The 27,476-nt window shown below is 46.3% G+C and overlaps 1 protein-coding gene across 1 annotated transcript in view; it reads right to left on the reverse strand.

The window, feature by feature from the left end:
* Window positions 1-228: 228 nt before the first annotated feature.
* Window positions 229-27,476, reverse strand: part of LOC126543940 (uncharacterized) — an 81,956-nt gene continuing 54,708 nt past the window's right edge. Inside the window, exons 2-6 of the mRNA XM_055077861.2 lie at window positions 19,453-19,506; window positions 13,502-13,534; window positions 5,766-5,801; window positions 1,329-1,364; window positions 229-737 (exon numbers count right to left, since the gene is read on the reverse strand). Coding sequence (XP_054933836.2) covers window positions 229-737; window positions 1,329-1,364; window positions 5,766-5,801; window positions 13,502-13,534; window positions 19,453-19,506 — 668 coding nt within the window. The remainder of the gene's footprint in view (window positions 738-1,328; window positions 1,365-5,765; window positions 5,802-13,501; window positions 13,535-19,452; window positions 19,507-27,476) is intronic.

Consider the following 27,476-nt stretch of genomic DNA (forward strand, 5'->3'; position numbering starts at 1 on the left):
ACGCAGGCGGGCATTAAAAAAGAGGCGAAGCGGGAGAAAAAGCAGCGCTTGCTCCGGTGCCTCTCGAGTACGGCGCGCATGACCTGGCAGATGGGACGCACGTTTTTTCCACGTTCCCGTGTACACGGGCGCGCGCTCGAAACACACCACAGCAGATGAGCCCGTGGGCGGGAGTTCTTTTTTCGACGGGTCAAAAAGTCAGTGAACGGAAGGCGCACGGACGCAAACTTAAGAAGGACGAAGCTCACCTTCGGGGTCCCTAGCCGCATCCTGGAGGTCTCCATCGGCGTCCTGGAGGTTCCCTTCGTTACGCTGGAGGCTTCCAGCAGCAAGTTCGACGTTTCTTGCCGCGAACTGGAACATCTCGCCCACAAACTTGAAGATTTCACCCGCTAGCTGGAGGTTTTCAGCTGCTTGCTGGATGTTTTCTTCAGAAACCCGAATGTCTTCGCGTCTAATGTCTTTAGCCTTGCCCCAGGATGCTATAGCTGCTCTCAGTAGGCCCCTGCACTCCTCCGGAAGGTCTTCCACCACTGCCTGGAAATCTCCATTATCCAGAGGGTCTACATACGCGCACTGAGGTTCTTCACCCCCGACCAGGACTGCACCTTGCATGTCTTCCTGTGCGTACTCGGTCGTCTCCTCCGCGTAGTGGACATGCACAACGGCGTTCTGGGAGTCTTCCCCGAAAACAATTCGGGGATCTTCTGCACGTAGCAGGCTTTCGCTGATATTGGCTGAGAAGAGAAAAGACAGTTTAGAAACGACCAATATTACTCTGTATAGCGCGGAAAAGTCACCAGGAAGAGTGTGTTGATCCTAATTCACCGAGAAGATCGCAAAAGAAATGAAATCGACGATGATTAAATAGCGGTGCATCTGCAAAGGGGCCACGGGAGATGCAACTATGCATTCATGTGTCCACATTTCGACCATAAGAGCAATCGTCCATGCGACTAAGATGGATATTTAAAGAAAAATGTAGAAGAGTCCCTCTGCTTACGTCAGAGGTTGCAGATTTTAAGCGGTGCCTGAGCTTTCGAGGAAGTCCTCAAGAGTGCGCCGGAATATTTGTGCACAGGTGCTTTTATATTCACATAATTCTCAGCATATACGATTGCGGTATGTGCAGATCATGCTATTTTTATTGAAGGTTTCTTTTTATTTTACGTTTTACCGACGTTATTGCGGCGCCTGATCTGTTGTCTAAGAGCATACACTATGGACGTTTCGCTTGCTACATTTGAATAATAGTATAGGGACCTAATCACGGTCGCCTATGCCTTCATGTGTGCACGAAGGATGCGGATGTTGACGGAGAAACGCACCCTGGCGGCCATGTAGCCAACAGTCGCTGGTGCCATCTAAAAGAACGTAAATAAATAGACAAAAGAAAAACGCCAATGTCAAGACACAAGACACGATATTAAAATTGAGACAGTAAGCACGTTTTTGTCGGCACCAAAAAAAAGAAAGTATTACCGAAACAACAGAGGAAGTGATTTTTGCAGAGCCCTTCTTTTATTGGTATTGTGAAACAGTGATTTTCATGTTGCGACCAAACATGGATCGCTTCTTTATTTCAAAGCTAAGGCTTCTTAGTCAATGGCGCAACCAATATCGCTGTTCCCGGCATCTTGCTGACGGGCAGACATTGCTGGCTCCACTGGGGACAATAAAAAAAAATTAAGCTCAATTTCAAGAGCTTCAGTTTGGGGTAATTAAGGTGCTGCGAACATCAACGTAAGCGCTGATCGAATGGAAGCAAACCTGACGTCTATACCAGTGGCAACATGTCTATTCATCGCAAATGGAGTAATTTTTGGCGTATTTTCATGACATGCGTTCAAGTGTGGTTGAACAAGCGACTGTTATCCTATTATGTAGACGTTCTTTTTAATTTTGCCAAATTTTCGGGAAGAAACTGTGCCTGTTTGCAGTGCTTAGCAGTAGTGAATGCGTTATCCTGCGGAAGAATCTACATCAGCCCTACATTCTTCGATTCCAAGAGCACTGAGCGTGACCTTTTCTCGGCGATGTTTCGGTCTGGGACGCTGTTTTGGCGCAGCTCCATTAAAGTTTTACGGAATAGCCTGTTGCAGAAAGGGAATTCTAGTCATTGAGCTGGATTATTCAGAGAGGCGGACATGCACGAGAAATCGAAACACATATGAAACTAATTAAAATATTATGTAATTACCTTCTTAATTAATCACTTTACGGCACATATTGTAATTTACAAATCGTAGCCGGTGAGTCTGCAAGGCGTGTCTACTTGGAATGAATTTCCAGAGTGACACAAGTTTGCAGATGCGCGCCGTCAAGCTCGCCGTGAGAATGCACTGTTGTTTCATTTTTAACGTTTCTTAGCAAAACGCATTTTTTATGTATTGAAGCACGAAAGTAACTGGAACGCCCATGTATTTCGTCCCACGCTTCGGTAAATAATATCTCGAAACTGGTGTCATCCTGGAGATTCATTTGAAGCGGATACGCCTTGCGATAAAATTCGTAAACTGCAATTTGTGCCGTAAGGCAATTAATTAGGAAGTTTTAGCGATTTTTCGTTAATTAGCTGACTACGTGTTTCGATTTCTCGTGCTAGTAATGTCCGCCCTTTCGAATGATCCGGCTCAAGAACAGGAGTTATGGGACCCAGCTGCCAGGGATTTTTAAAACTTCCGTAAGACTTAAAAGTGATCACGCCGTATGTGCATAGTGATGGTGATTGTAGGGACGTACGAAACCTACTTTCTGCCTCCCAAAACTAACCAGGAAATCACGAAATCGGGCATTTGCGCGAGAGCACAGGTGTGCGCAGCTGTGGTCATTATTCCTGCTACCGTCGATACAGTTAGCGGAGTTTTAACCACGATGGCCGCCACACGACGCGTTACGCATAGACGCACGGCTATAGTTTTATAGAGGAGTGATTGCGCCTAACTGGCGATTGTCTTATCTTGTATAGTCAGATGGTGGTTTGATTCTGACAGCTCCAGTAATTCATCGAAATCTACTTCGGTTGTGCGTGCTTCTGGCTGGCAGACCGAAAACAGTCGAAGCAGTTTTGCACGCTTTCATGTGATAAGACATTCGGACGAAACGTTTGGTGTAAGCAATGATGAAATTGCATATCTCTCAGGTCTGAACGGGCCGCCCTAAAAGTGTTGGAACGGAGAGGATAATAAATAAATAAATAAATAAATAAATAAATAAATAAATAAATAAATAAATAAATAAATAAATAAATAAATAAAAATAAATAAATAAATAAATAAATAAATAAGAAGCTGAATATTCTTTCTTTGCAGATATGAGGGAGATAAGCTGTCATTAAGGGGCACGCAAGGGTGATTAACTTTGTCATTGATATGAAGAATAATTTAATAAGCATTGTGGAGAGTTCCTGAGAAGTTATACCAAGTGGACGTTCCGCATGTACCCGCAATGATGTCGTCATAGCAAATTTTTTTCTTGTGAGTCCAGTATAACATCGCCTCCCATTACTCGGCCCTGACGCCACAATTCACCTGCAATGTAAAAAATCGCTGCAGGCGGATTCGATTCGAACATCTAATTTGTAAATTGAAACATCCTTCCTTCGCAAGCTATGGTTATATTGCCTCCAAGCTTTTGGAAAGTAGTAGAACTTATAACTCCATCATACTAACAAAGATATCAACAGTCGCTTGATATAGGTGATCGGTACAGACGTCCGCTAACGATGCCTGTTTCCAGTCCTGTCAACTCAGGCGTCCAACTAGGGCTCATTCCTTGAATTACTGCGCTTTTATAGACCCACACCAACGACTTAGCTACAAGCTTTTATTTTCATGTTTACCTTTCCGCTGATGATTTTGCGTGAGGTAACGTCTATACTGACATCATCATGCTCCAATATGACCTTACTGCCATCGCTGCTTGGTGCGAAGTTTGGTGTACCAAGTTTAACATTATAAATTTAGTGCAAGTTGAACAGCGCAAGTTGATGCGCGTCACCAGAACCACCTTATACACAGTCCGCGTATTACATTTGATAACACAGCTTCGGAATCAGTTTCGTGCTACAAATACCTCGGGGTTCATACTTCATCCGATTTCATCTGGACCGTTCACATGTACTGCGTGAATAGGATGTTAAAATACCTCTGATTCAATTTAGCACAGGTTCCTTCGTTAAAGCTTAAACTTTATAACGCCTTGTAATACTTACCGAACTTGAATACCATGCCTCAGTGTGGCACACAAGTTGCACAAACCTCATTCATTTATTAGAAACGATTTAATTAACACCATTCTGATCAGTTTCGTTTCATTTCGTACCTACAAGACAGCAAGTATAAGTTCAGTGTATTCGTGAGTTACGATCTCGTTGTAGATTTATGCGCCTTTGCCTTTTGCACAAAATATTTCACCATATTTCCTTACGGAATGAGCTTGTTTTACCACACACCTACGTTTCTTCTCAGCTGGAATTCCGCTGGGTGAAACAAATGCCCTCTCACATTCGTATACACGCCGCGGTTGCTCAGTGGCTATGGTGTTGGCCTGCTGAGCACGAGGTCGCGGGATCGAATCCCGGCCACGGCGGCCGCATTTCGATGGGGGCGAAATGCGAAAACATCCGTGTACTTAGATTTAGGTACACGTTAAAGAACCCTGGCCAGGTGGTCGAAATTTCCGGAGTCCTCCACTACGGCGTGCCTCATAATCAGAAAGTGGTTTTGGCACGCAAAACCCCATAATTAAAAAAAAAAGTGTGGATGTGAAAAAGAAAAGAGCTGGTAGCAGACTTCGCTGTGCAGGGCCCCTTACATAAGTGCCACCAAAAAAGGACTTGTATTTCCTAAAATTGCCTTGCGATATGTGAGTACAGTTCAAGTTTGAACGATCGCCGCTGTATCAAACCGATCGCTATCATAAGTGAACGCGAACGCCACCCTCTGGGGAGACGCTCTTACGTTAGACAAATGTTGTGAATACGGGCCCCGATTATTCCAATTGAAAAAAAAATTACGCGAAATTTTGCTCAAAACCGAAATTTCTATTGCAGCAGCCCAACGGAACAATAATGGCAGATATCATCACGCTAAATCTTTTTGCCGTTACAAACCTGAATCTTGTGCCCAATTTCACCCGTATCAGACGACAACAATATAGTTGGCGTGTGCATGCAATCGTTCAATGGCATTTCACAGATTTTTTTGCTTCTTGCGCAAGCACTGCATTTTGTATAATTCTGAACACAATGATTGATTAAATTGATATGTGCTGTTTTCCTCGCCAAAGAAATACACCTTCCGCGACGCCTTGTTCCGGTATGAAAGTTGCTCTTTATTTTTCAAATATATTTCTTTCTGTTACTACGACGCTTACGTCGCTTGATGTTTGCTCTTTTACATGTCAAGGTGTGTCGTAAAACTTCTCTAGCGTCCTCCTCCTCTCATGGAAAGTGACCCGATAAGTACACAAAATAAAAACTACGTCAGCTTTATGTTATTTCGCAAGCTATCTTGCAGACGGGAATCGCCAAGAAGGTTACCTGCCTTTACAGTCAGCCGCCGCCGACCGCACGTGACGTCACCCTACTAATCCGTTAAAACTAACGGGCCGTGGATGACAAGACCGGCTTTGAGAGAAACAGATCCGCCTATCGAAACGTAGGCCTGCCTTTCGGAGGCACTATATTCCTGTTTATGTAACTTTTATACCACGTATACTTAAATATGAGTGCGTATACTCTCAAAATTAGGGACAGTACCCACCTTGGAGTCCTTCGAGCAGGCACCCGTCAACGGCATCTGAAAAACAAAACAAAGCAAGAAAGAAATCCACCACAACAAAACAACAAGCAGTGTTAGGTAACGAATAATTCAAGTCAGACACGGCTCCTATCTATTGTCAGAACGCTACAGCACAAAGGCTAAACGTCTCGAGAAAAGGCGGCGGAAGTTGACGGCGTCGTGCGCCGAAGGGCGCAGTTGAATAACATATCGTTTCTATTGCGCCTTCCCTCACACATCGATCCGCCCAGCGATGAATGACGCGACGCCGCGGAAACCGCCGCGCGCTCAATGCGGGCTATGACAGAGAGACCCCGTTTTCCCCCGGAAATGTACCAGCACTATGTGGAAATTCAGCGCACGCCCAAAATCCCGTTCGTACTAGCTGACGTCGAGGCGCGCTCCAACAAGCGTTTCAAAATTGCCGATATACAGAGACAGCGATTTCGCAGAGATGACGTACGGATGCAGCGGATGCGCTGGGGAGAGGCCTTTTTTTTTTTTTCCTTTGCTTGCGTGAGCGGGGATCAAGGGGCGGCGAGGAGCTGCCGTCATATCCGCTATAGGGAATGTGTACGTCCAGGGCCTTCACGTATTCGGACTACGGTGGACTACAGCTCGGACGTCGACTGTGAAGGTTGAAGTTTACAATGCGCCGCATACACAGCAGCAATCATTGGTCGAACCACAGCGCGTGTTTTATGCAAGAACGAATGCGAACGTAAACCTTAAAGGAATTGTGCCACGATGCAAAAACAAACAAACAAACAAACAAACAAACAAACAAACAAACAAACAAACAAACAAACAAACAAACAAACAAACAAACAAAACGCCAGTGGTGCTATACACCACATAAGAAAAAAGAAATGCGCGAATTAAATAGAAACACGCAGTGGCAGGCTTTCTGTCTGAGAAAATGGGGTTTTCTTGAATGTCTTTTTTTTTTAACTTTTGATAAACCACATTTTAACGGTTCTGACCTAGACAGACTTGAAGTTTGGCGATGCGGAGGCGGTGGTTTCAAGCGAACATCAACCGAGTACCCACAGCTAAGCGTTGTGTTATCGTCGCTGTAATACCAGGAGTGATCTGGGTGCATGCCTGTGTCATGTTGCCGTCGCAGGCATCCATCACGGCAGCTTACGAACCAACTCGCCCAAATCAAGGTATTGTTATGAAGCAGCTTGCGCATTACAGGTTGCAACATATATTATGGTTTCTTATTTACTCGATCCTAACACAATGAGCAGCTTTTCGACCTCATTAAGTAATCGTTCACTAATTCGGTTTGACACTCGGCTGCATCGAAAATGGCTTGCCAACAACAGAACGACGCCATGCTGTGGAGGGCTACAAATATGCCCACGAAGAATATTAAATTCAATTTTCTTTCCTCGATAGGCGGAGCCGAGACAAATAGCTGTGAACACATCTTGGCAGTAGTCCAGGCTTCTATGACAATACAGTAGGAGCAGCAATGCAGCATACAGAGTGTACCAACTATCATGCACCAAGATTTTAAAATATGCAAATGCCACGTACTGGACAGAACCAAGGTAATGTTTGCCGTCGCTTGGAGAGACCCAGATTATTTTTTGCATTCAGCTTAACACAATTACCCTCAATTAATTAATTAATTATTTAATTAATTAAGTAAAGGTGTCAAATAGAAAACTGTGGAGCAACATAAAAAACTTCCGATGCAGCTTTCTGTTGTTCAATACATGCTACATAACGGTGTTTTTCCGAGCGTGAAAGAAGCCCCCGAATACAGGCAAAGTGCCTCGAGCGGCCAGTCGCGCGCTAATTTTGCGTATATTCGCGGGCTTCTTTCACGCTCGGAAAAAGATTTATGTAGCACGTATTGAGCAACAGAAAGCTGCATCGGGAGTTTTTCATGTTGCTCTTCAATTTTCTAATTGACACCTTTCATCTAATTAAACTATCTGAGAATTTAATTAATTACGACTAATTATATAATTAGGTCGAACGCAAAAGATAACCTGAGTGTCTCTAAGGGATGGCAAACAACATTACCTTGGTTCTGTTCAGCTACGTGACACTTCAGATCGGAAAACATTTATTGGGCTCTAGAAAAGAGATCTTCGCGGCTTCAGACGGCCTCTTCCATCTTCTGATGGATTCTTCTGTCTGCAATCACAGGGTTGGTGCCCTAGTCCAAGGCTCCACTGAGTATGGCCAACCCGCGAGCTCGCTCTACTAGGCGCTTTTGGCCGTTCAAGCTTACGCTGGAAAGCATACTCTCCCACTGTTCCACGCTCGGGTTTTTAATTTTATAGATAGTTGGGGACTCAATATTTTGACAGGCCCATGATATGTGGTATAGATCTGGTTTCTCTCCGCACCATGGGCACTTAGCCTCATACTGTGTAGGGAAAATTTTATTGAGAAGGTTTAGATTCGGGAAAGTACCCGTCTGCAGTTGTCGCCATGCAACAACATCCTCTCTGCTTAGATCCTTATCTGGGGCTGGGTACTTCAGTCTGACCCCTTTATAATAATTTAGGATATCTGAGTAGCCCATGGGTACTGACTGGGGTTCCTCAAGGCTGGATGTGTCGGACGCCCGGTTGTTATGCCCTTGAGCTATCCTATCCGCCTCTTGGTTCCCTGTTATGCCAGTGTGCCCTGGTACCCAGATTATGGTATGCTGAACTTTGTTTCCCGGGTCGCATGAGCAGAGTATGTGGCGTGCTCTGCGCCCAATTCTGCCGTTTGTATAATTACGGCATGCTGCTTGAGAGACTGTTAATATTGTTAGGGACCTGCCAGATCGATAGCCCTCCAGTGCTGCCAGAGCCACAGCTGCCTCTTCGGCCTCGACTACCGTGCAGTCCTGTAGTGATGCGCTGGTGATCTTCTTGAGGTCCGAATTAACCACCGACGCCACTGCTCTGCTGTTTTGTCTTCCGCCTTTGGCGAACGTTGCCGCGTCCGTATACCTTGTGTTGTCCTTGTTCGCCAAGGTTCTCTGCACGTACTCCGCTCTTGCTTCTCTACGCGCCTTGTGCAGGTTCCGGTCCATATTCTTGGGTATCGGTGCGACTCGCAGTGTAGTGCGATACTTGTCCGGAATGGCCTCGGTACGTTCCATCTCTTGGATCATGCTGCCACCGCCGTATCTTCGCAGGAGCACCCTTCCCGTGGGGGTCTGCATCAACCTACGTGCCTGAGAGCATATAGTAGTGCTTCTCTTAGTTCACTGAAGGTATTGTGCAGTCCCAGGGCCAGCAGTTTCTTGCATATTGGTGCACGATAGTGGGGACACCCTGTATATAGTACATACAACCAAACTTTTCTATTCCAATTCTGCAATCAGCCGTCCGCAATTGGTCAAAAACTTTTGGGATCACCCTCACATCACGTGCCTGTCATGCGACGTCACTAAAACCGCGATAGTTCCCAATCTGACATGACGTGACACAATGATTGTGCATGATTTTACCGAACAAAAGAAAAATAATTATGTCTGAATCGACGCCTTTTCGCCATTGACCTTCTGCTGTTTGCCAAAAGGTTTTAGGCTGCACTCACTTCAGCTGTCTGTCACTCGACATCACAAAACCACGAGAAATCATTGCGTCAAAGTGACGCGTATGCGTCAAAGATGCATCAATATGCCGAACAAAACTTTTTTTTTTTTTTTTGAATAGCCGGAGACTGCCCCGTTCCGAAAGGAATAGAACATGGCTGCCGACGATCGCTCAGGCACTGGCTACTCGCACCTGCCGGAGAGCGTGGGTTTATTTGCGTATAACAAAACTTTTTGTGAGCCCGTGTAACGTTATCGAGCCCTTTCGGCACGTACACGCCATGGCTATGCTAACTCTTGTTTGCTGAGGAACCTTTTCAGCGGCATTTTTAGCTGCCCGTTGCATGCCGCCGCGATTTTAGACAATGCACCGCAAGCGAAGTAAGGGAAAGCGGACCAATCGCAGACGCCGGCACCACCCTCGTCCGGTTATTTATTTTCAGTGCGCTGGCTCGGCCCTATAGAAACCCTCTCCACTTGATCGTGCTCTTCGCCTCTTGTCAGCCAATTAGATAAGAAAACCCGCTCAATGTAGGTAATGTTATTCGTTTTGAAAACAAAAGTGACCTTCTATAAACGAGGAGAGCGTTTGATTACGCTGTTCAGGCAACGCTGCGGGTCACCGCCCGATGCTTGCGTCGGCGGTTACGTAAATTTGATGTCGGGAGATTGGAATACAAACATATTGGAATAGGTTTACGTTATAGGGCCCCTGTTTCAAACGAACCCATAACGAAAACTGTATTATCACCTGCACACAAGGTCATTTTGACATCACGAACACTGTGTACAATATATCATTGACGTATATTAGGACTAGAAATGGCCACAGTATATATGCTGCCCTGTGGGACTCCACGTATTTGCAGTGAAGCGTTGTCGATTATTGCGACCTGCTTTCGTTGAGAAGCATAACGTTTGATAGGTGTGCGCGTAATACTCCGGACATCGTGTTTTATTTTTTTTTTTAGATTCTAGACCAGTACCTTATGATTTATAAGGTCAAAAGCCTTTGAAAAATCAACATAGATAGCAGCAACGAATTTTTTGCCGCTAAAGTCTTATGTTTGTGTCAACAGTGCTGTTTCTGTTGATCGATGCTTTCAGAATCCATGCTAGAAATTGTGTAATAAATTATGCCTAGTAGAGCACACCTAGGCGAGAACAACTTTCTCTACACGTTTAACTACTGAATTGACTAATTTTGTGGTTTTACGTTCCAAAACCATGATCTGATTATGAAGCATGCCGTAGTAGAGGACCACCTGGGGTTCTTTAACGTGCACCTAAATCTAAGTACACGGGTGTTCTCGCATTTCGCCCCCATCGAAATGCGGCCGCCGCGGCCGGGATTCGATCCCGCAACCTCGTGCTTAGCAGCCCAACACCGTAGCCACTAAGCAACCGCGGCGGGTATTACTGAATTGACTATTCAGCTGCCCAACTTCAGCTCCGTAAAAGCTATTTAGATTTATTAGTGTGACCTTAGATGAGAAATTACTACGTTACATTGTTAGCCGTTGCACTCCCCTCAAAGGCACGAATATGGTGCCTAGGGGCTGCAGACTCACGAGCGCGGAAGACGTCACGTGAGTAGTAAATAGTCATGTCGGCGAGGGTGGACATTCAGGGCTGCGTCATCAAGGCGACAGGACACAGACCGCAGAAAACCACGACGTTTGAATTTAAGTGACTGCTCATGAGGCCATTAGATTAATATAGCATGTAATGACAACGGTCACTGCGGCGAGCAATAATCTGTAGGCTGTTCCTTTCCACATCTGAAATGTGTCTGCACTCCTTGCAGTGACGTCGCCGGTACCCTTCCCATAATACGATGCAATAGGACGGGTTTCACCAGCCGCCTCAGATGCGACAGAAAGCGTCATTTGGTGGCATTAAAATACCGCTTAACTTATGCTGCACCAAACGAATGTCTGCTTGCTATTATCAGGGACACGTTTGAAATATATTGCATCTTGAAATAATGATCGTGATAATGCAACGATTATATATTCCATTTATTTCCCTTTTCGCGTTATCACCGTCATCACCACGTTATCAGCGGGGCTGTCTGTGCGTTAACGGTGAACGATAAGACTGGAGTAAAATCTACAATACGTAATCCTTACATTAAACTGGCCAAGAGTGCACATGTGTTGGGCGTGTTAGTCAACTTTCATCAAGGCGAAACCGAGGCACTGTGAAACTTTCCCAACGTACGTTCGAGTTGTAAACAGCCATTAAAAAAAGAATAAAATCATAATCGAGGCTGCATTGGTAAATGCGTTGTGCTTTAAGTGATACTAATTTTAGCTCTAATTTTAGTTATGTATATAGGTACACAATACAAACACGGTGTTGTTGGCAATGAAGTAAATCGTGCAATGCGCCTATACAGGGCTCTGGACTGTTATACTGTTCGTTCTGTGCACACGCAATGATGTTTTCGAGGTAAGGCTTGCTTCGACGTATAATATATGTGGTAGATCTCTCCGGCGATCCTTTTGGGTGGTTTTACTGCGTTAAAGTATTTATTAAGTAGTCCCTTAATAGTGGCGTGTCCCTTAATAGTGGCGTTGTGCCTTCTTCCTGGAAAAGAGCTAAAGTACTACCTTTATATAAATCTGGTGACAGACAGCTTTTATCTAACTATAGGCCTATTTCTTTAACTGCAACCTCATGTAAAATACTAGAACACATAATCTATAAGCATATAATACTGTTCCTTGAAAATAATAACCTATTGAACAGCTTTCAGCACGGCTTCAGGTGCGGTTTTAGTACTTAACCCAACTTACGGAGTTCACTCATGACCTTTTCCATTAATTCGACTTAGGTAATCAGATTGACGCCATTTTCATTGACTTTAGCAAAGCTTTCGACACAGTACTACACTCTAAATTGCTTTTGAAACTCCATAATATTCTAAATAACCCTTAGTTAGTGTCTTGGATTTCCAGTTTCCTTTCTTTGCGTTCCCAATTCGTATGCTATGATTCTGCGGATTCGTCTGTAGTTGACGTCACCTCAGGAGTCCCACAGGGATCCGTACTTGGCCCTCTACTATTATTATTTTTTAACGACCTTCCAGACCATGTTACTTCAAAGATACGCCTCTATGCAGATGATTGTGTTATGTACAGCTCAGTTGCCTCACTGGCTGATCATCAGTGCCTTAAAGATGCTTTTGTTTCATTTTGTGACTGGTGTGCTACTTGGAAAATGACCATAAATTTTGATAAAACTGTTATAATGTCTTTTACTAACAGACACATGCCCGTATGTTATGATTATATATGCAACGATGTACCACTAACAGTAGTTTTTCAATACAAATATTTAGGCGTCATTTTTACACCCACCTTGTCTTGGTCTAAAAATATAGATTACATTTGTAGTAAAGCGTTAAAAAAACTTGGTTACATCCGCCGGACGTTGTCAGCTGCTCCGAGGGACACTAAATTAGTAGCATACAAAACACTGATTCGCCCAATTTTAGAATATGCTTCTTCCGTATGGAACCCATATAAACAATGTGAAATTAATTGTATTGAGTCGGTCCAGAGGAAGGCTATTCGTTTTGTTTACCGTCGCTTCGACCGAGACTTTTCACCATCAGCTGCTCTTGCGGAATTAAACCCCCAGTTTCTTTCTAGACGGCGGCACATAGAATCTCTAAAGATTTTCTATTCTTATAAGAACTCTCTTTGTCACCTATCAGATCCCTCCCTTTTAATGCCTGCTTGCTCAACTTCAACTAGAGCTTATCATGCGTCTAATATCAGACCACTCCATCCACGCACTAACACTTTAAAATACAGTTTTTTCCCCCGCATGATTGAAAAGTGGAATTTGTTACCTGCCTAAGTTCGTTTGTTATCCATTTCTCAATTTTTAAATGCTATTGCTGATGTATAGTTCCTTCACATTTTTATATTTCTATGTTCTTGTTTCTGCATATCATAATCAGTTTTCCTCGCATGTACACCCACTCCTGCCATAGCCCTAACGGGCTGCAGTATGTATAAATAAATAAATAAATAAATAAATAAATAAATAAAATAAATTTTAGCAAGCGGGATTTCCTGTTATTATCGTCAACTCTATAGGACTCTAGGAATGCTAAGCTCGCTGTCGCATACGTGCTTGCGCATCTCACCATCGTCCTCCAAGCTGCCATTGACGCTGAAACCTATGAAGAAGGAAAGAGGACAATGTCAGTAGACGAAACAGAAATTGTTGAGAGTAAATAACTAGAACCATTTTCACAATTCGCAATTCAGTGACTGGCATCTTTCAGTACGCTGATCATTAGCTGTCAGTAATATATAGGTATATTGCGAACACATAAGCTAGAGAAACAGGAAGGAACCTGTGCAGGGCTTGAGTAAATGCTCTTAGTAGTTGCTCTTGAGTAGCTTTTTTTCCTAGGACTATTGAACTCTGGAATGACCTGCCTGGTTCCATCCGTTGTTTACCACATAAAGAACTTGGGGGATGCTATTGAGTACTCCCTTTAGCCATGTTCTCACATATGCTTCTTTTGTATTGTGATTTGTATTTGCCACATATTGTATTCACCCACTCCTGCAATAGCCCTTCTGGGCTGCAGTATCTGTAAATAAATAAATAAGAATAAATAATTTACGGTACTGATGAACCTCAGACAAGAAATCATCTCAGTTAGCGCAGTGTGTAAAGTAAATCGAGGAGATAATTTGAGCTTTGCTTTAGCGCTTACTGGTGCTCATTGGAACGGCATTTATTTATGTTTTATGCTCTGCAAGGCTCGCAGGGCCAAGACTAGTACATATATTACGCTACACAGAGTCATTGAAGAGTACTAAAATATGCGCGGATCAGGAGATGGAAACGGCCGCGAGATATAATTATCTTGCTTGGAGTATGCAGCTTCAGCCGCTGCTCTTACGCATCTTCGGATGATGTTCAGTGAATAAACGAAGTAATAAAAACTAGAGAAAAAAAGATGGAGGCGGAGACACAGTAAATGCATCGCGGGACTATACTGCGGTAATCAAAGTATTAGTGGAGGGAGAGAGAAAAAGAAAACATCTCAGGCGCCTGGTCTGGTATTGATTATTCAGCATCGCCATGGCGTGCCTTGCCAGGGTTTCCGACATGCCTTTAGAATTGGTAGGGATGGAGTGAGCCAGTACACCTAGAATGGGCGACATTTGTCAGGTGGGACACGTGCAGTGAAATGAACGAGAGTTGCTTTGGCTTGCGGGCAGTCCCAGAGGGCGGTGCGGGCAGTGCCATCACCGCAGTGCTCCGGGTACGCCCGTTCATCTTTGTCGATCGCTGACTAAGAAGTTGGTTCAGGCGGCGTGCCAGTGGGCGCTCTCTCGGAGCGATAGGGATGGGTAGAGTATGGGTAGGGTGAAAGCAACTTAGCCACAAACCTCATAGGAAGGTCTTTCCTTACTCCCCTCCCCGAGTTGATTGCAGTGGGATTTGGGCTCGTCATATGTGGGCTTGCAAGGTAGCACAATCTTCTCAGAGGTGGCCAATAACTCCGCTTCTAATGGTGTTGAGAATTTGCTGTGACGGTTTCGAAAGACGCAGGAGCCTTAACAGGATGCAGTTATATTGGCTTGGACGACTTGTAATGCAGTGCCAGTGTAGTAGATAGTAGTAGTAGACAGCGTTCGGTCTAGTGTACTTGGCACCAGACGTTTGGCCCTGAATGTGTGCTCTTCTGGCATGGTGATATGTGGGGTCCATGTTGCGTCGCGCGGTAACACTTATCAGAAAACCTCTATGTCTTCTTTTTCTTTCTTTATTTCATTTTTGAGGGGGGTACTTTTATCCCACGGAAGTGTTGTAGGAAGGATGGTCAGCAGATGTATCTGATATCCTAAATCGTCAAGGATCCTCCTTCCATGGGTGGACGTTTGAAGACAATGAAGTTGTGCGAATCAGTGCAGGTCACGCCGCTTCTCTATGGCGGGTCAAATAACTGATTGCATCCAGCCTTACGTTAACTGCGAATCTGCGACTCTACTGCGTCGTAGCAGGCCCGAAACGCTGCGCTCAATTTTGTTTTCCATGTCTTTGTTGGTTATATGTACGAGAGTTGATAAGGCTGAGAGAGAGTGCCTTTGCAATAAGGCCGGAACTCGTAGAGGGAAAAAAAAAGGACTAGGAGGGAGCATGACGTCAGACAGCTAGCCTTGGCAAAGCAAGCCCTTCTGACGGCAGCTCGTGTACACGGTAGCAGCTCAAGAGTTCCCCTCGCGGTGCCGTGAAAGCACTGCACCGCAGGAGCAAGTGTTCAAGGGGCTCCACTTCACAGTTGTTGCAGTTGTCCGTGCGGCGGCGAGACTGAGACGTTGCCTGCATGCTTGCGTCACGTCCTTACTCGCAATCGTAGCAACCCCGCCTGTTGCTGCCACGTAGGCAGCTTCTCCCCGCCTGCGATACGCCGGCCAGGGTGCTGCTGCTGTTATGAGATGGCGTCGGTTACTGAGACGCATGTCTTCACTGTTCAGGGGGGAACTTCGGACTACGAATAACTCTTACCTAGTCGCTCTGCTCGTATATATGTAAATATAGCTATCTTCTTTACTCTAGCCTCTCTGCTATGCTCTATCTGTCCTTTACTCCCGTGCCCCCTTCCCCTGAGTGCTGACCGCGGCTCATGTGTCAGCCAATGTATATAACCTCCTTGGTAGCAGCAGACTACGCTAGGCAGTTTGTTTATTTATTTATTTATTTATTTATTTATTTATTTATTTATTTATTTATTTATTTATTTGTAAGAATTATGGAGTTTTACGTGCCAAAAGCACGATTTGATTATGAGGTACGCCATAGTGGGTGACTGGAATAATTTGAACCACCAAGGGTTCTTTAACATGTACCTAAATCCAAGTACACGGGTGTTTTCGCATTTCGCCCCCATCGAAATGCGGCCGCCATGGTCGGAATTGGATCCCACGACCTCGTGCTTAGCAGCCCAGAACTATAGCCACCAAGTAACCACGGCGGGTGATATTTAGTTATTAATGCGAAAGCATTATCTGGCTCATGGGGCTGAAAATCTAGCGTTGGCATTGGCGTGACCACAGTCATCGAACCCTCGACCTTTGGTGGGAGTTGTACCCACGACCGTTGGTGTTAATTAAGGGAAAGTTCATTAGGACAGTTAATTAAGGTGGAGTTAATCAGTACACTCAAATCCACAACCTTTGGTGGAAGTTGACCCACGACCTTACCTTGTGAGCACCTAGTGGCAATAACAGTTGGTCACGTGACGTCTCAGCACTTTTGCTGACGTGGCCGCTCGAGTCACGCGGTCGCAATGCTTTCGCATTCATCCACGTAGGGATAACAAAGTGCTCCTTGAACTTAATTATTTATTTATTAATTTGAATAAGCAACCAATTACTACTACATACTGTACTGTCCCGCGGTGAAGGCCTGCTTCCCATGAGCCTTTCCTTTAATTGTTGATGACTAAGCTTCAAAGCTGTCACTAGACGCTTGCTCCTAGTCTTTTTCCTTCTTCCACGGCGTAACTAGATTTCCTGAAACGCCAGAGAAAACTTACGAATGACTATTATGTGGTTCGCGGGTTCTTCAGATATGCTTGCATAGTCATTTCCATTCACAAAACACGGCTCGTTGCTTAGTTGCGATGTGGTATCTAAGCGAGCGTATATATATATATATATATATATATATATATATATATATATATATATACTTGCATTGTTAGTAATATTCTAGACGCGTTAGTCGACCATGCGACCATCAGAATAGACAGCCGCCACAAATTTAGTTAGAAATTGTATAGGTTTCACTACGAGTCTATGGAATGTCTCTTGACAGCCTGTGGACTTATCACCTACTTTCCTTCGCTTGTCGTCTGCGGAGTTTTTTGAAAACGGGTTTTGAGCTCCGTGGACCCCAAATTTACTGAGGGAAGTAAGCACGTTGAAGTATTTTGTCTGAAGACAGTTTACACGACACTCGGAAAGAAGCAACGGGCACAGCGCCGTGCACACGTCTCTGTCTTCTGTCGTGTTATTTCTTGCGCTACTTGCCTCAAGAATACCAACTCGCCCAGGCCAAACCCGTTTTCTAAGACTGTAGCAATTAACTTTTATAAGGGTTGTTCGAACAGATGAGTCGCTGTCGATGGAGGTTGAAACAAACAGTGCTCGACAGTTCCAGGATAATACGGGTGAGTACCGTTAATTGCTTTCAATGCGCTTTCACAATTTGTGTGGGACTTCAGATGGAAGACGGCTAGTCAATAAGAGTGAACATTCACCCACTGCGGTAGCTTGTGGCTATGGCGCCACGCTGTTGGGTTCGAGGTCACATGTTCGACCCTGGCCGCTGCGGTAGCATTTCGCTGGGGCGAAATGCAGACACGCTCGTGTACTTAAGTTTAAGTGCATCTTTTTAAGAACTCCGGGTAGTCAAAACTAATACGCAGTCCCCCACCACGACATTCCTGATAACCCGATCGTGGTTCTGGCGCGTAAAACGCAAGAATTTAATTTAATTAGAAATTTCAAGTGAGATCTCAGCAACTGCTGCGTTTCATTGGCAAGGGGCTTCGGCTCCTTATTTTTTCTCGCCTTCAAATTGACCTGAAGCAGTGCCGAAAGTGTGAGCTTACGTGCCGGTTGTTTTAGTTGTGTTTTTTTTTTTTCTGTTCAAAGTCACCGCAACGGAGCTGGTGTCCAGAAGTTTTCTTTATCCGTTATTTTTTTTCCTCGACTTCAACATGGCTGCCATGCAGAACTTGGAACTAGCGTATGCGCAGCTCGCTGTTTTGGTTGTGCATTTGTGTGTGCTTGCGGTCCGGACCCTACTCGACCCCCGAGGCAGTGGTCGCGGGTGTCTCCGTGCGTCCGCCGAAGCAGTTACCCGGTCGGCCACGATAGCTTAAAAAGGGATGCCAGCAGGTCTACCCAGTCAGTCTGCTTTGGGGGAAACACCACCAAGCTGGGGTCCCCGACGGCTGGGGACCCCAGCCGTCGAGACTGCATCCTACCGACGAGACCGCCCACGTGCCCGGAAGCTCCGTCTTCGAAGCTCGCTCTTCATGCGTCGTCATGGTGAATGGACTGTCGCTGCTCCCCCGGTCACCGCACGCTTATTTCGTTCCGAACTCTTATCCGCTAACTATAACCAGATGCATTGTAAATTCCCCCTTCTCGATACCAGTTGTTCAAACGTATAACATGTTAATTTAGTAGGCTTTCTATGATGTCACAACTGTCATGTAGCTATGTCTTTCTTTCAGGGCATGTTGAATTGTAAAAAAAAAAACGGCGTTCACTGACTGATAAACTCGCTTTGTTTTGGTCACACTACTCCGACCCATTCACTGCGTTTGCTACCGGTTGCGCCGAGCACCAAACCCCTTTTGTCATCGGTGGCGACCTTGTATCCACACCGTGCTTTTGACATTGCTCATGAAACGTTTTCTTTTGTTTAGGTCAGATCGCGTCTCCTCGGTCTGAAACTACGCCGTCGCAGTGGGGCATCGAATATTCGGCCACGTTCTAAGAGCATCAGTACGACATATCGCCGAGCAGCCACGAAGGTGTTAATCGTGGTTTCGCTTGGCTGTCTGGATTGCTGGTGTATTATGGCCGCATAACGCCCGTATTTCTATATGTCTGTATCCAGCTGTCCGCAGCGAACGCGTAAAAGTTGAGCCGCTCTTGTTAGACGCGTCGCATTCCTTTTACACCCAGCCAACAGCCAACAGCCGAAGGGCCGCGCCGGACAAAATATGTCGTCATAGCTATGACCCTTGAAAGTTACTACGCCGTGCGCTGCTTCAGCCGCAAATGGCAAACTAATACGGACAAGTGTGGCCGACATTCATTGCAGAAGCAGTTAAGGAACAGAATTGAAAATTACCTATTGAAAGCAGCACATACGTAATCTATTAGCGCAGTGGCATTGTTCTCAGCTAGCTCCCGAGTGCGTTCTCTGCTTCAATTTCCGGCCACTTCCAATGGGAGTTCCTTCTTCCCTTTGCTTTGATGAATTATTACGAGCCTTGTGGAGGAGCGTTACTGTGAGAACTAAACAAAATAACCTTGCGTAGCGAAAGCTTACCTCCCGACGCATACTCGTCGGTATCGACTAGGTACACCTCGTCGTCTTCGATGGCTGTAAGGAAGAAAGAAGAAGCGATTAGTGAGCACTGTTATAACCCCAACCACATTACATAAGACACAAAAATAAATGTACAGATGCAATTGAGATTCATTCTTAATGGCGTTTTCCAATTGGGTTAAGCCGTGACAGTCAATTAAGGGACTCTGATACATGACAGCGCCTCCTGATTGGCACGCGTACAATGCTTCACGCACGAGACGCTCATGCGCCACATGTTGCTCGATGAGATGGGCGGCATTTGCGTCTCTCTGACCAATTACTGGAAACCCTTATAGAGGGACCCAAAACCTGGAGCGCAGAATATTGTAATACTAGAATACTCCGGCCCACATCGAGTGAAAGTACAACAAACTGGGACCTGTATGAACAACAAAGTTCCCCCCGCGCTAGATCTGATAATGTATAACAGCAGGAGCCAGCCAATGGTGATGTTGGACGTATTAGCGAAGGCGGCCAGCGAATGGCAACACTTCCAAATGAAAGTTTCCTTCTTCCCAGACGACCAGTTCGAAAAAGAAAAATGGCTTGACTGCTTGGCTGTCTGATTGACTGGTCGGTTGCCAGCTGACGGTAAGCTGTGACTGAATCACTGGTCGGCCGACTGACGGTAAGCTGTGCTACTACTGCAGCAGGGTTTCGGACGGGCAAATGACACGAAAAGTTTACACGAACAAGCGCACGACCAGGACGACTGCCGGGTGCAACGCTCGATGGAAGCATAACAGTGCCACGACGGGAGAGGTGCGGGTTGTCCCTGCACCCACAGCATGTCCAGCAGCAGCGCGAGGCAGTCGTCGAGCTGAGTGATAACGTGCCCAGTCCAGACCGACCGGCCGTAACCGTCTTGCGTCAGCGGCGAGCATAAACAAGCATCCGCAACAGCCCATTGAGAGAGCCGCAGCTCGATGTTTTCGCCTGGGGCATGGGGGCACGCGCTGCGCCGATCGAGACGCTGTCTATTGACGAAAGAAAGCAGTGAGTTGGCTAAGAGCGCCCAGGCTTTTATTTTTTTCGGGAGCCGCAGCTTATAGGGTTCGGAGACATCTGTGTAAATACTGGGCTGGGAAGAGAACTGTCTTTGGCCCCCCTCTCCGCGCTCGCGCCGCCAAAACGTACAAATAGCCCAGATTGAAAGGAACTCCCTTGAGCAGACCGATGGCCACGGCCGCGATCTAAACCTCGAGTTCCCATCCCGCCCAGGGCCGCTCCCCTCTACTGGCACTGCTGTGCGAAATATCTCTCTCCCTCTGTACTTATTTCTTTTTTTTTTGTTGCCTCTTTATTTTTTCTCTTTTTTTTTTCTCCGCAGTGCTCAAACAGTGGCTATGTGCAGCTTTTGGAGGCTGATCGTATGGGGCTTCTAATTCACGGCAAGAACTCGAAAACGTACTCGCTTCCGCGCGCCCGAAATGAGACCGATAGGGGTACACTAAATCAGTTTAAACTGGTAAAGTGCACTTTCAAAACTACTTTCGTTAATTTCGTGGCAATATGGTAATTATTAGAACAAGAAATGAAGGCCAAGGTCAATTTCTTGAATTTCGCGCCGAAACCTCGGCACTGCTACATTAGTGTGACGTCATGGTCTTTTCTAACAAAGTCTTTGTCGATAAACATTTAACTAGGCCCGAGCCGTCAAAATTCATGACGTCACGGCGAGATGGTGCTGAAACTCCAAGGCGGCGTCGACACCAGTCTCTCGTTTTGCAAATTTTATAATCCATGCGGGTTAACATGCTGAGAAAGTTTCGTAAAAGTTTACGAAACTTTCTTTCCCTTTTCTTCTCCCATGACATCGCTAAAGATCCGAGTGGTGCCGTGATCTATCTACTCACACGCAGTTGGCTATATATGAACAAAGCAACCAGCGTGCACGGACGCAATTCACGCTGTCCGGACTCCGCGCGTCTTGCGACCTAACTAAGGGTCTACATATATAGTCTGTCGGATTGGAAGTCACTGACCTCGTAAGAAAAACACAGGCCCCCGAGTCTGATCTCTCTTTCGCGAAAACGGGCTGCATCTGAGCTGACGAACGTCTAAGTCTGCAGGCTAAAAGCGTCGCGCTGGATGCATCCGCTGCAAACATCTGGCTAGACCACCACAACTTCCATCTAAGATATTTGACAAGCCTAATTTTCATGCCGATAGTACTGACGAGCCACCACGTAATCCTGCGTTGTCCCGAGCGCCCGTCCAAGGTGTCCAAGGAGATTATCCAAATAGCTATTTTCAAGAGAGATTTTTTGAACATAAAGAGCCGACCATATAGACAGCTGAGCTATAAACATTTTATGGCGCTGATCAGGTCAACAGTATACATAATACAGGATACTCCCGAGAAGAGGTTGTCATAAACCAAAGCCATCATACACACTAGAGTGTACGCGGTTGTCTTAATCCTATTATAAGCCTCTTGATCCAAAATTATCCAATTTGTATCCCGCGCCGAATCCAGCGGAATCTAACGTTGCCTGTGGCTCGTTGCTAAAACGTGCTGGAGAAACATATACCATGCCCTTCATGTCGCCCTGCATCGCTTACAAGACGAAACTCGCCTGTTTGGCAATAAGCCAGAGCTAGCATTCGATCCTCCTTCTCTTTACCAACTATAATGATAGGCCAAATTCACAAAGCTTTTCGCTCGAAAATGATTTTCGCCATTGGCTGGCCGCCTTCGATAATAATATGTCCAATAAGGAAATTGTTAAATATCTTAGCCCGTATTTAAAAAAAAAAAAAACAAAAAAAGTTCCTACAGAACCCCTAGTGAGATCACATTCAAGCCAATCGTGATGACGGGCGTTTTATTTGAGAAGGCGGGCTACTAATGACAAACAGCGCTTACAAATTAAAAGCTTTGGGAACTTGGTCCCTCGTCGTTAGACATTAAAACATGCGCGCTATGGATATGTCAATTTTCTAAATCCGAGAGGATCGTTTGGAATGCATTGTAGAAACGAAGTATATTGGTTCAGTTATATTTTTGCTCTTGCTCACGAAATGAAGACACAAATGTGGTCGGATTATGGGTCGATCACCTTCGGGGATATTTTCAGTCGACGCTGATGGGCTAAGTCTGCGTGTACACCGTCCATCGCTCTTGTGAGGCGTCCCGCCGGATGTACGGTACCATTACGCAAAAGTTAAAATATATATGGTCAATCGATAAGGATATATGACAAATTGACCCGTGTTCGCAAAGTCGTCCGTTAATAGTAGCCGTTCGGAAGAACAGACGCCCATCAGTTAGGACAAAGGACAGTTGTCTCCTTCCATGTGGTAACAAGGTATGCTCAAATATTTCGAGGGCTATAGGCATGCTCTCATAAATGATTTCCATATGATTTGCGTGCGTGAATATGCTATATCGACGCACTCAGGCTCAATAAGCAAAATGAAGGTAGGTAAATTAAAGTTTCTTCCAAAACGAACTGTTCGTTACACCACAAATCTAGGATAGTTTGATCATACATCAGGGGCCTTATTTTGCAAGAATAATTTTACTTCGACTTAAATTATTTCATTATCACCCGCACTCGTTTTGCTGAGTGGCCGATCTCGGCCGTAGTGGATGCGGGGTTACGCGTGAGTCAACGAGGAAGAGTTAAAAAAAATGAAGAAAAATGAAAACTTAAAAGCCCGACTATGAGTGTGTGGCTTAAAGGGAAGCTGAAGAGTCTGTCGAATTCAGTAAGACGCTCATATACGGATGCGGGAACCTTATAAACCATGAAGGTAAAATTTTTTTTTTTTTGGGGGGGGGGGATTTTTCACTTAGGAGCGACGCAATCGTCGGTTAAAATTGCGCTGTAGCTCCGCCCCCCGTCGAGCGCCGCGCGCTGCTGCTGACGCTGACGATGCGAGCGGAGACCGGAAACGGCGGCGTAGTGACGTCAACACTGGTGTTCCGCTCCTTCGCAGTCTCCGCGACCGTGCCTGACCGGGCTTATTTCTGCGTGCGTGCCGTCCTAATCTGCTTCGCTCGACCCTACATTCCTTTATTTGTGTGTGTATAGGAGTGGTAGTTGACGTGCGCAGCATCAATTGAACGTAGGCCGATCATGCCGGCGTTCTGTGCAGCCTACGCTTGCACGAACACCAGCGGCCGCGACGATGTTCCGATGTTCCATTAGTTCCTGCAAGACAAGAAACAACTTCAAGCGCTCAAGAACAAGTGTTGTGCTCTAACCACTTCCGTCACGATTACTACCGGAGTTTATCAATAATGCGTGCTTTGGGTTCTCCTAAAAAAAATAGTTAGCACGCTCAACGGAGGGTGCATGTTTATCGCCCACCCTTGACGCAGGTTTCATCGCCAAGCGCCGCGAATTTTCTATTCGCACGTGTGTTGTGAAACAGCCTGCATGCAGCTACCATAACGCAGTGCAAGCGTAAAGTTTGCATGTGTTGGAAAGCCTGCTCACGCCAAGACGCTGCACTCCCCCTTCTCTCGCACACATAAGAAACCGACCATCTCACGTAGCCGACGGAATTCACCGGTTACGAGTAGCGTGCGGATGGCGCACTGATGAAGGTTCTATACTACACGTGCTACAACAGCCGGTAAACTTTTCCCGCGTTTAAACCGTCTGTGTAGATTGCCGACAGCTTTGGGGCAGCGCACAAATGCTGAAGATCGCATCACCGCTTACGTTCTACGAGGAGGCATGCAGGAACATAACACTACAGTTGTTTGCCCGGAAACGTACTCACTGGAACGCTGAATGCAGCTTAGCAAAAAACATACTCGCCAAAGAACATTTCCAACACAAGGAGATGCTAACACTTCGCCTTCGTTCGCGTGGAAAGCAGTGCTTGCACCAGCATTTCTTGATTCTTGGAGAGGCCGGCTCTTCGCAATCGGCTCGTACATGTAGTATGTACAAGTATGTACGTACGTGTAGTATGTACTAGTATAAACCCCTTACAAGTGATCTTGCACGCGACAGCGACAGCGCTACAAGCGAGGCGATGGCTGTCGCGTTCACTCGTCGTCTGCAAGCCGAACTCCACGCGAGCGACGGCTTTGAGCGACGACTTCCCGGAATGAGGCCAGCAATATACGCGCCGAAACTAGCGTGACGCATGCTTTATCAATTTAAGTTGATGTATTTTACTGAAGAAGGAGCATAAAATATTTCTGAAGGTCTTGCACTAGGTTCTTATTCTTGCACGTGTAAAATTCGATAGTTTGCTCGTTCCGTGCGACAAACAGCAGTATTTGAGTTATGTACACCCAGTTTCGGCTTCGCACAATTGGCTAGTCGCTCATAGCATTTCCAGGCGACGAACGACGAGTTCTAGATTTCTAGAAACGAGCGATCGAGCGACAACACCGAGCGATTTGTTCAAGCGACGGCCCGTTTTGTCGCTCGAAGCCGTCGCCCGTCACCGTTGTGCGCAAAATCGCTCTCGTAGAGTTTGGACTTAACGCCGAACTCCTCAGGGAAACGCAAGCTCTCGAAAATCTCCATGACCGTCTCAGCAAAACACCACCAAACTACTTTGCACCGTGCTTCGTGTGTAGCGGCAGCAGTCGGTCCGGACGAACACCATTGTTGAGGTCACGAGGCGCCCGACCAATCACAGGCGGAAACGAGGCGCGCGAGCTGGGCGTGTCTGCTGCTGCACTTTTTGTCGAAATAAAATATGTTTGCGCTTTCTTTCACTCAATTTCGATGCGATATTCGAATTCAGAGGGTTGAAAATCACGGCGTACTGCTCTTCACTCATTTTTTCTGGAAAACCTTTCAGCTTCCCTTTAACGTGCCGAAGTCACGCACTGAGAATCATTAGAACATACTGCCCCAATAAGAGTTATCAGCGCGCTCAAGTTGTGGTAAATGAATCGCATGAATCATGCAAATAATTTACATTTTTCAGGCTAAAGTCTCCGCATCCTTAATTTTTTTTTTCTGTCTTGACGAATTCCACGTAGTGGGGGATTTCTCGGCTGAACGGGTGGGGGATTTCTCGGATGAACGGGTGTTAACTGGTTAACACCCGTTCATCGCTTAGTAACCTAAGACAGAAAATGATCACCGGTGTCAAATCGACGAACCCAGCAGCATAGAAAACTATCTGCGCGGTGTTGTACAGCATGTGCTAAAGGAGCCGTATTCTTTTCGTACGACAGGATTTGCACGCGCCTCTCCCTTGTATCGTGTCCGTGTCGCGTTAGTGGATAGCCCGCGTGTCAAATATGGCGAGGGCGCGTGAGCGAATGCTGTATACGTTTTACGGTGGCCGCACGCTGGTTCGCGGTCTTCCCTCGCGAGCCCCGTTGGGCGGATGCAGAACCGAGGTCGCCAGGCCGCCGCCGCGGTCCGAGGGAGCACAACACCCCGTCGTCAGGCATCGCGTTTCGCCAGCGCATCCTTCCGCCGCCTTACACGCGGCGCCTACGTCGGGGCGGATCGGTTTGGGAAGCTGATTTACGCCGCCCGCTCAGCCGCCAAGATTCATGCTCGTCGCGTGCCGACATCGCGCTGCGAACGCCACCACATGCTCTGGCGATGCTGCGAGTGTGTGGTCGCAAAACACATGGGGTCGCTCGCGAGCGCGCCGAGCGCCTGAACAGAGTATCCGCCACTGGTTTTGCAAGTGCAGCCAGGTCTGTTTACAGTTTACACGCGCTGCGGCTGAAGCCACGCCTCCAACTTCCGGCGAGGCTGGAAGTACTATCGTATACTGGCGCTTTGAAGTGTCGTCGGCGACTCTCACATTACGGTCACACCCAACGAATAGACGAGAAATCTAAAGTACAGCGACAGCCGCAGCGCTGCTGCGGAAATCGGCTTATTCCATTTCATGTAACTCACTCGGGGCTTCGTGCGTGCTCGCAGAGCTGCAGCAAACTCTATACACGTCCTAAGACGGCACGTGAACCGGAATTTGAGCAGACGAGTGTTGGAGCTAACGTCATTGAAATGCGACTGAGATTTGTACTTTTGACGAGATCATGAACAGGTTCGCTTCGAAAGCCACCACAGCCACCAGTGACACGACCAGAATTTGTGTTATGCCCCTCGTAGCTCCCAACCCCCGTCGTCGAACACACCTCTACCCGCCATGGTTGCTCAGTGGCTATGGCGTTGGGCTGCTGAGCACGAGGTCGCGGGATCGGATCCCGGCCACGGCGGCCGCATTTCGATGGGGGCGAAATGCGAAAACTCCCTTATACTTAGATTTAGGTGCACCTTAAAGAACCCCAGGTGGTCGAAATTTCCGGAGCCCTCCACTACGGCATGCCTCATAATCAGAAAGTGGTTTTGGCACGTAAAACCCAATAATTTAGTTTTTTAACACACCTCTCGCCTTACTTTCTTTTCTTCGTATTCTTATTTCTTGCACCGAAATGATTCTTCACCGAGTTCTTGTATTGGCGTAATCGTGGTGCCATACGTACATACTTCTTCGGTATTTATTTTCATGTAATGATTTGTGCGAACTACAACGAGAGGTAAAATCATGCGTTCTGTTGCGCTAGGCTCTGTCAGGCCAGACTCGTGTTTTGCTCACGCTCACCGAAGTGGGACGAACACCGTATATCCCTCGACAGCGCCCAGCATTGCACGGTTTTCCATCGAGCGCACTCCTCTTACAGGCGTAATGAGGGGTCTGACTCGCAAAGTTTTTTTCGTTCATAAGAACTGCGTCGTCGGGCACTTCTTGCGCTGCTATCTCGTCCGATAGCACGATTCGACAGCGACTCATTCTCGCGAACCATTCTATCAACGTATCGGATCCGGACTAAGTTTCCATGGTATAATCTCTCTGAAGAGACTTCTGCGGGCTACGGTGTGTGCAAAATTCTACTGCCTGTTCCTTTGAGAGCGTCAACGGGCATCTATTCCTGCCTGCTCACGACGCTGAACGTCTGTTCTCTTCTAACAAAAGCCTAAAATGTAGCATGCAGTTAATACATTAGGGTTTAACTGCAGCAGTCTGTTCCAATC

The sequence above is a fragment of the Dermacentor andersoni genome, chromosome 1, assembly GCF_023375885.2.
Source record: "Dermacentor andersoni chromosome 1, qqDerAnde1_hic_scaffold, whole genome shotgun sequence".
NCBI lineage: Eukaryota > Metazoa > Arthropoda > Arachnida > Ixodida > Ixodidae > Dermacentor > Dermacentor andersoni.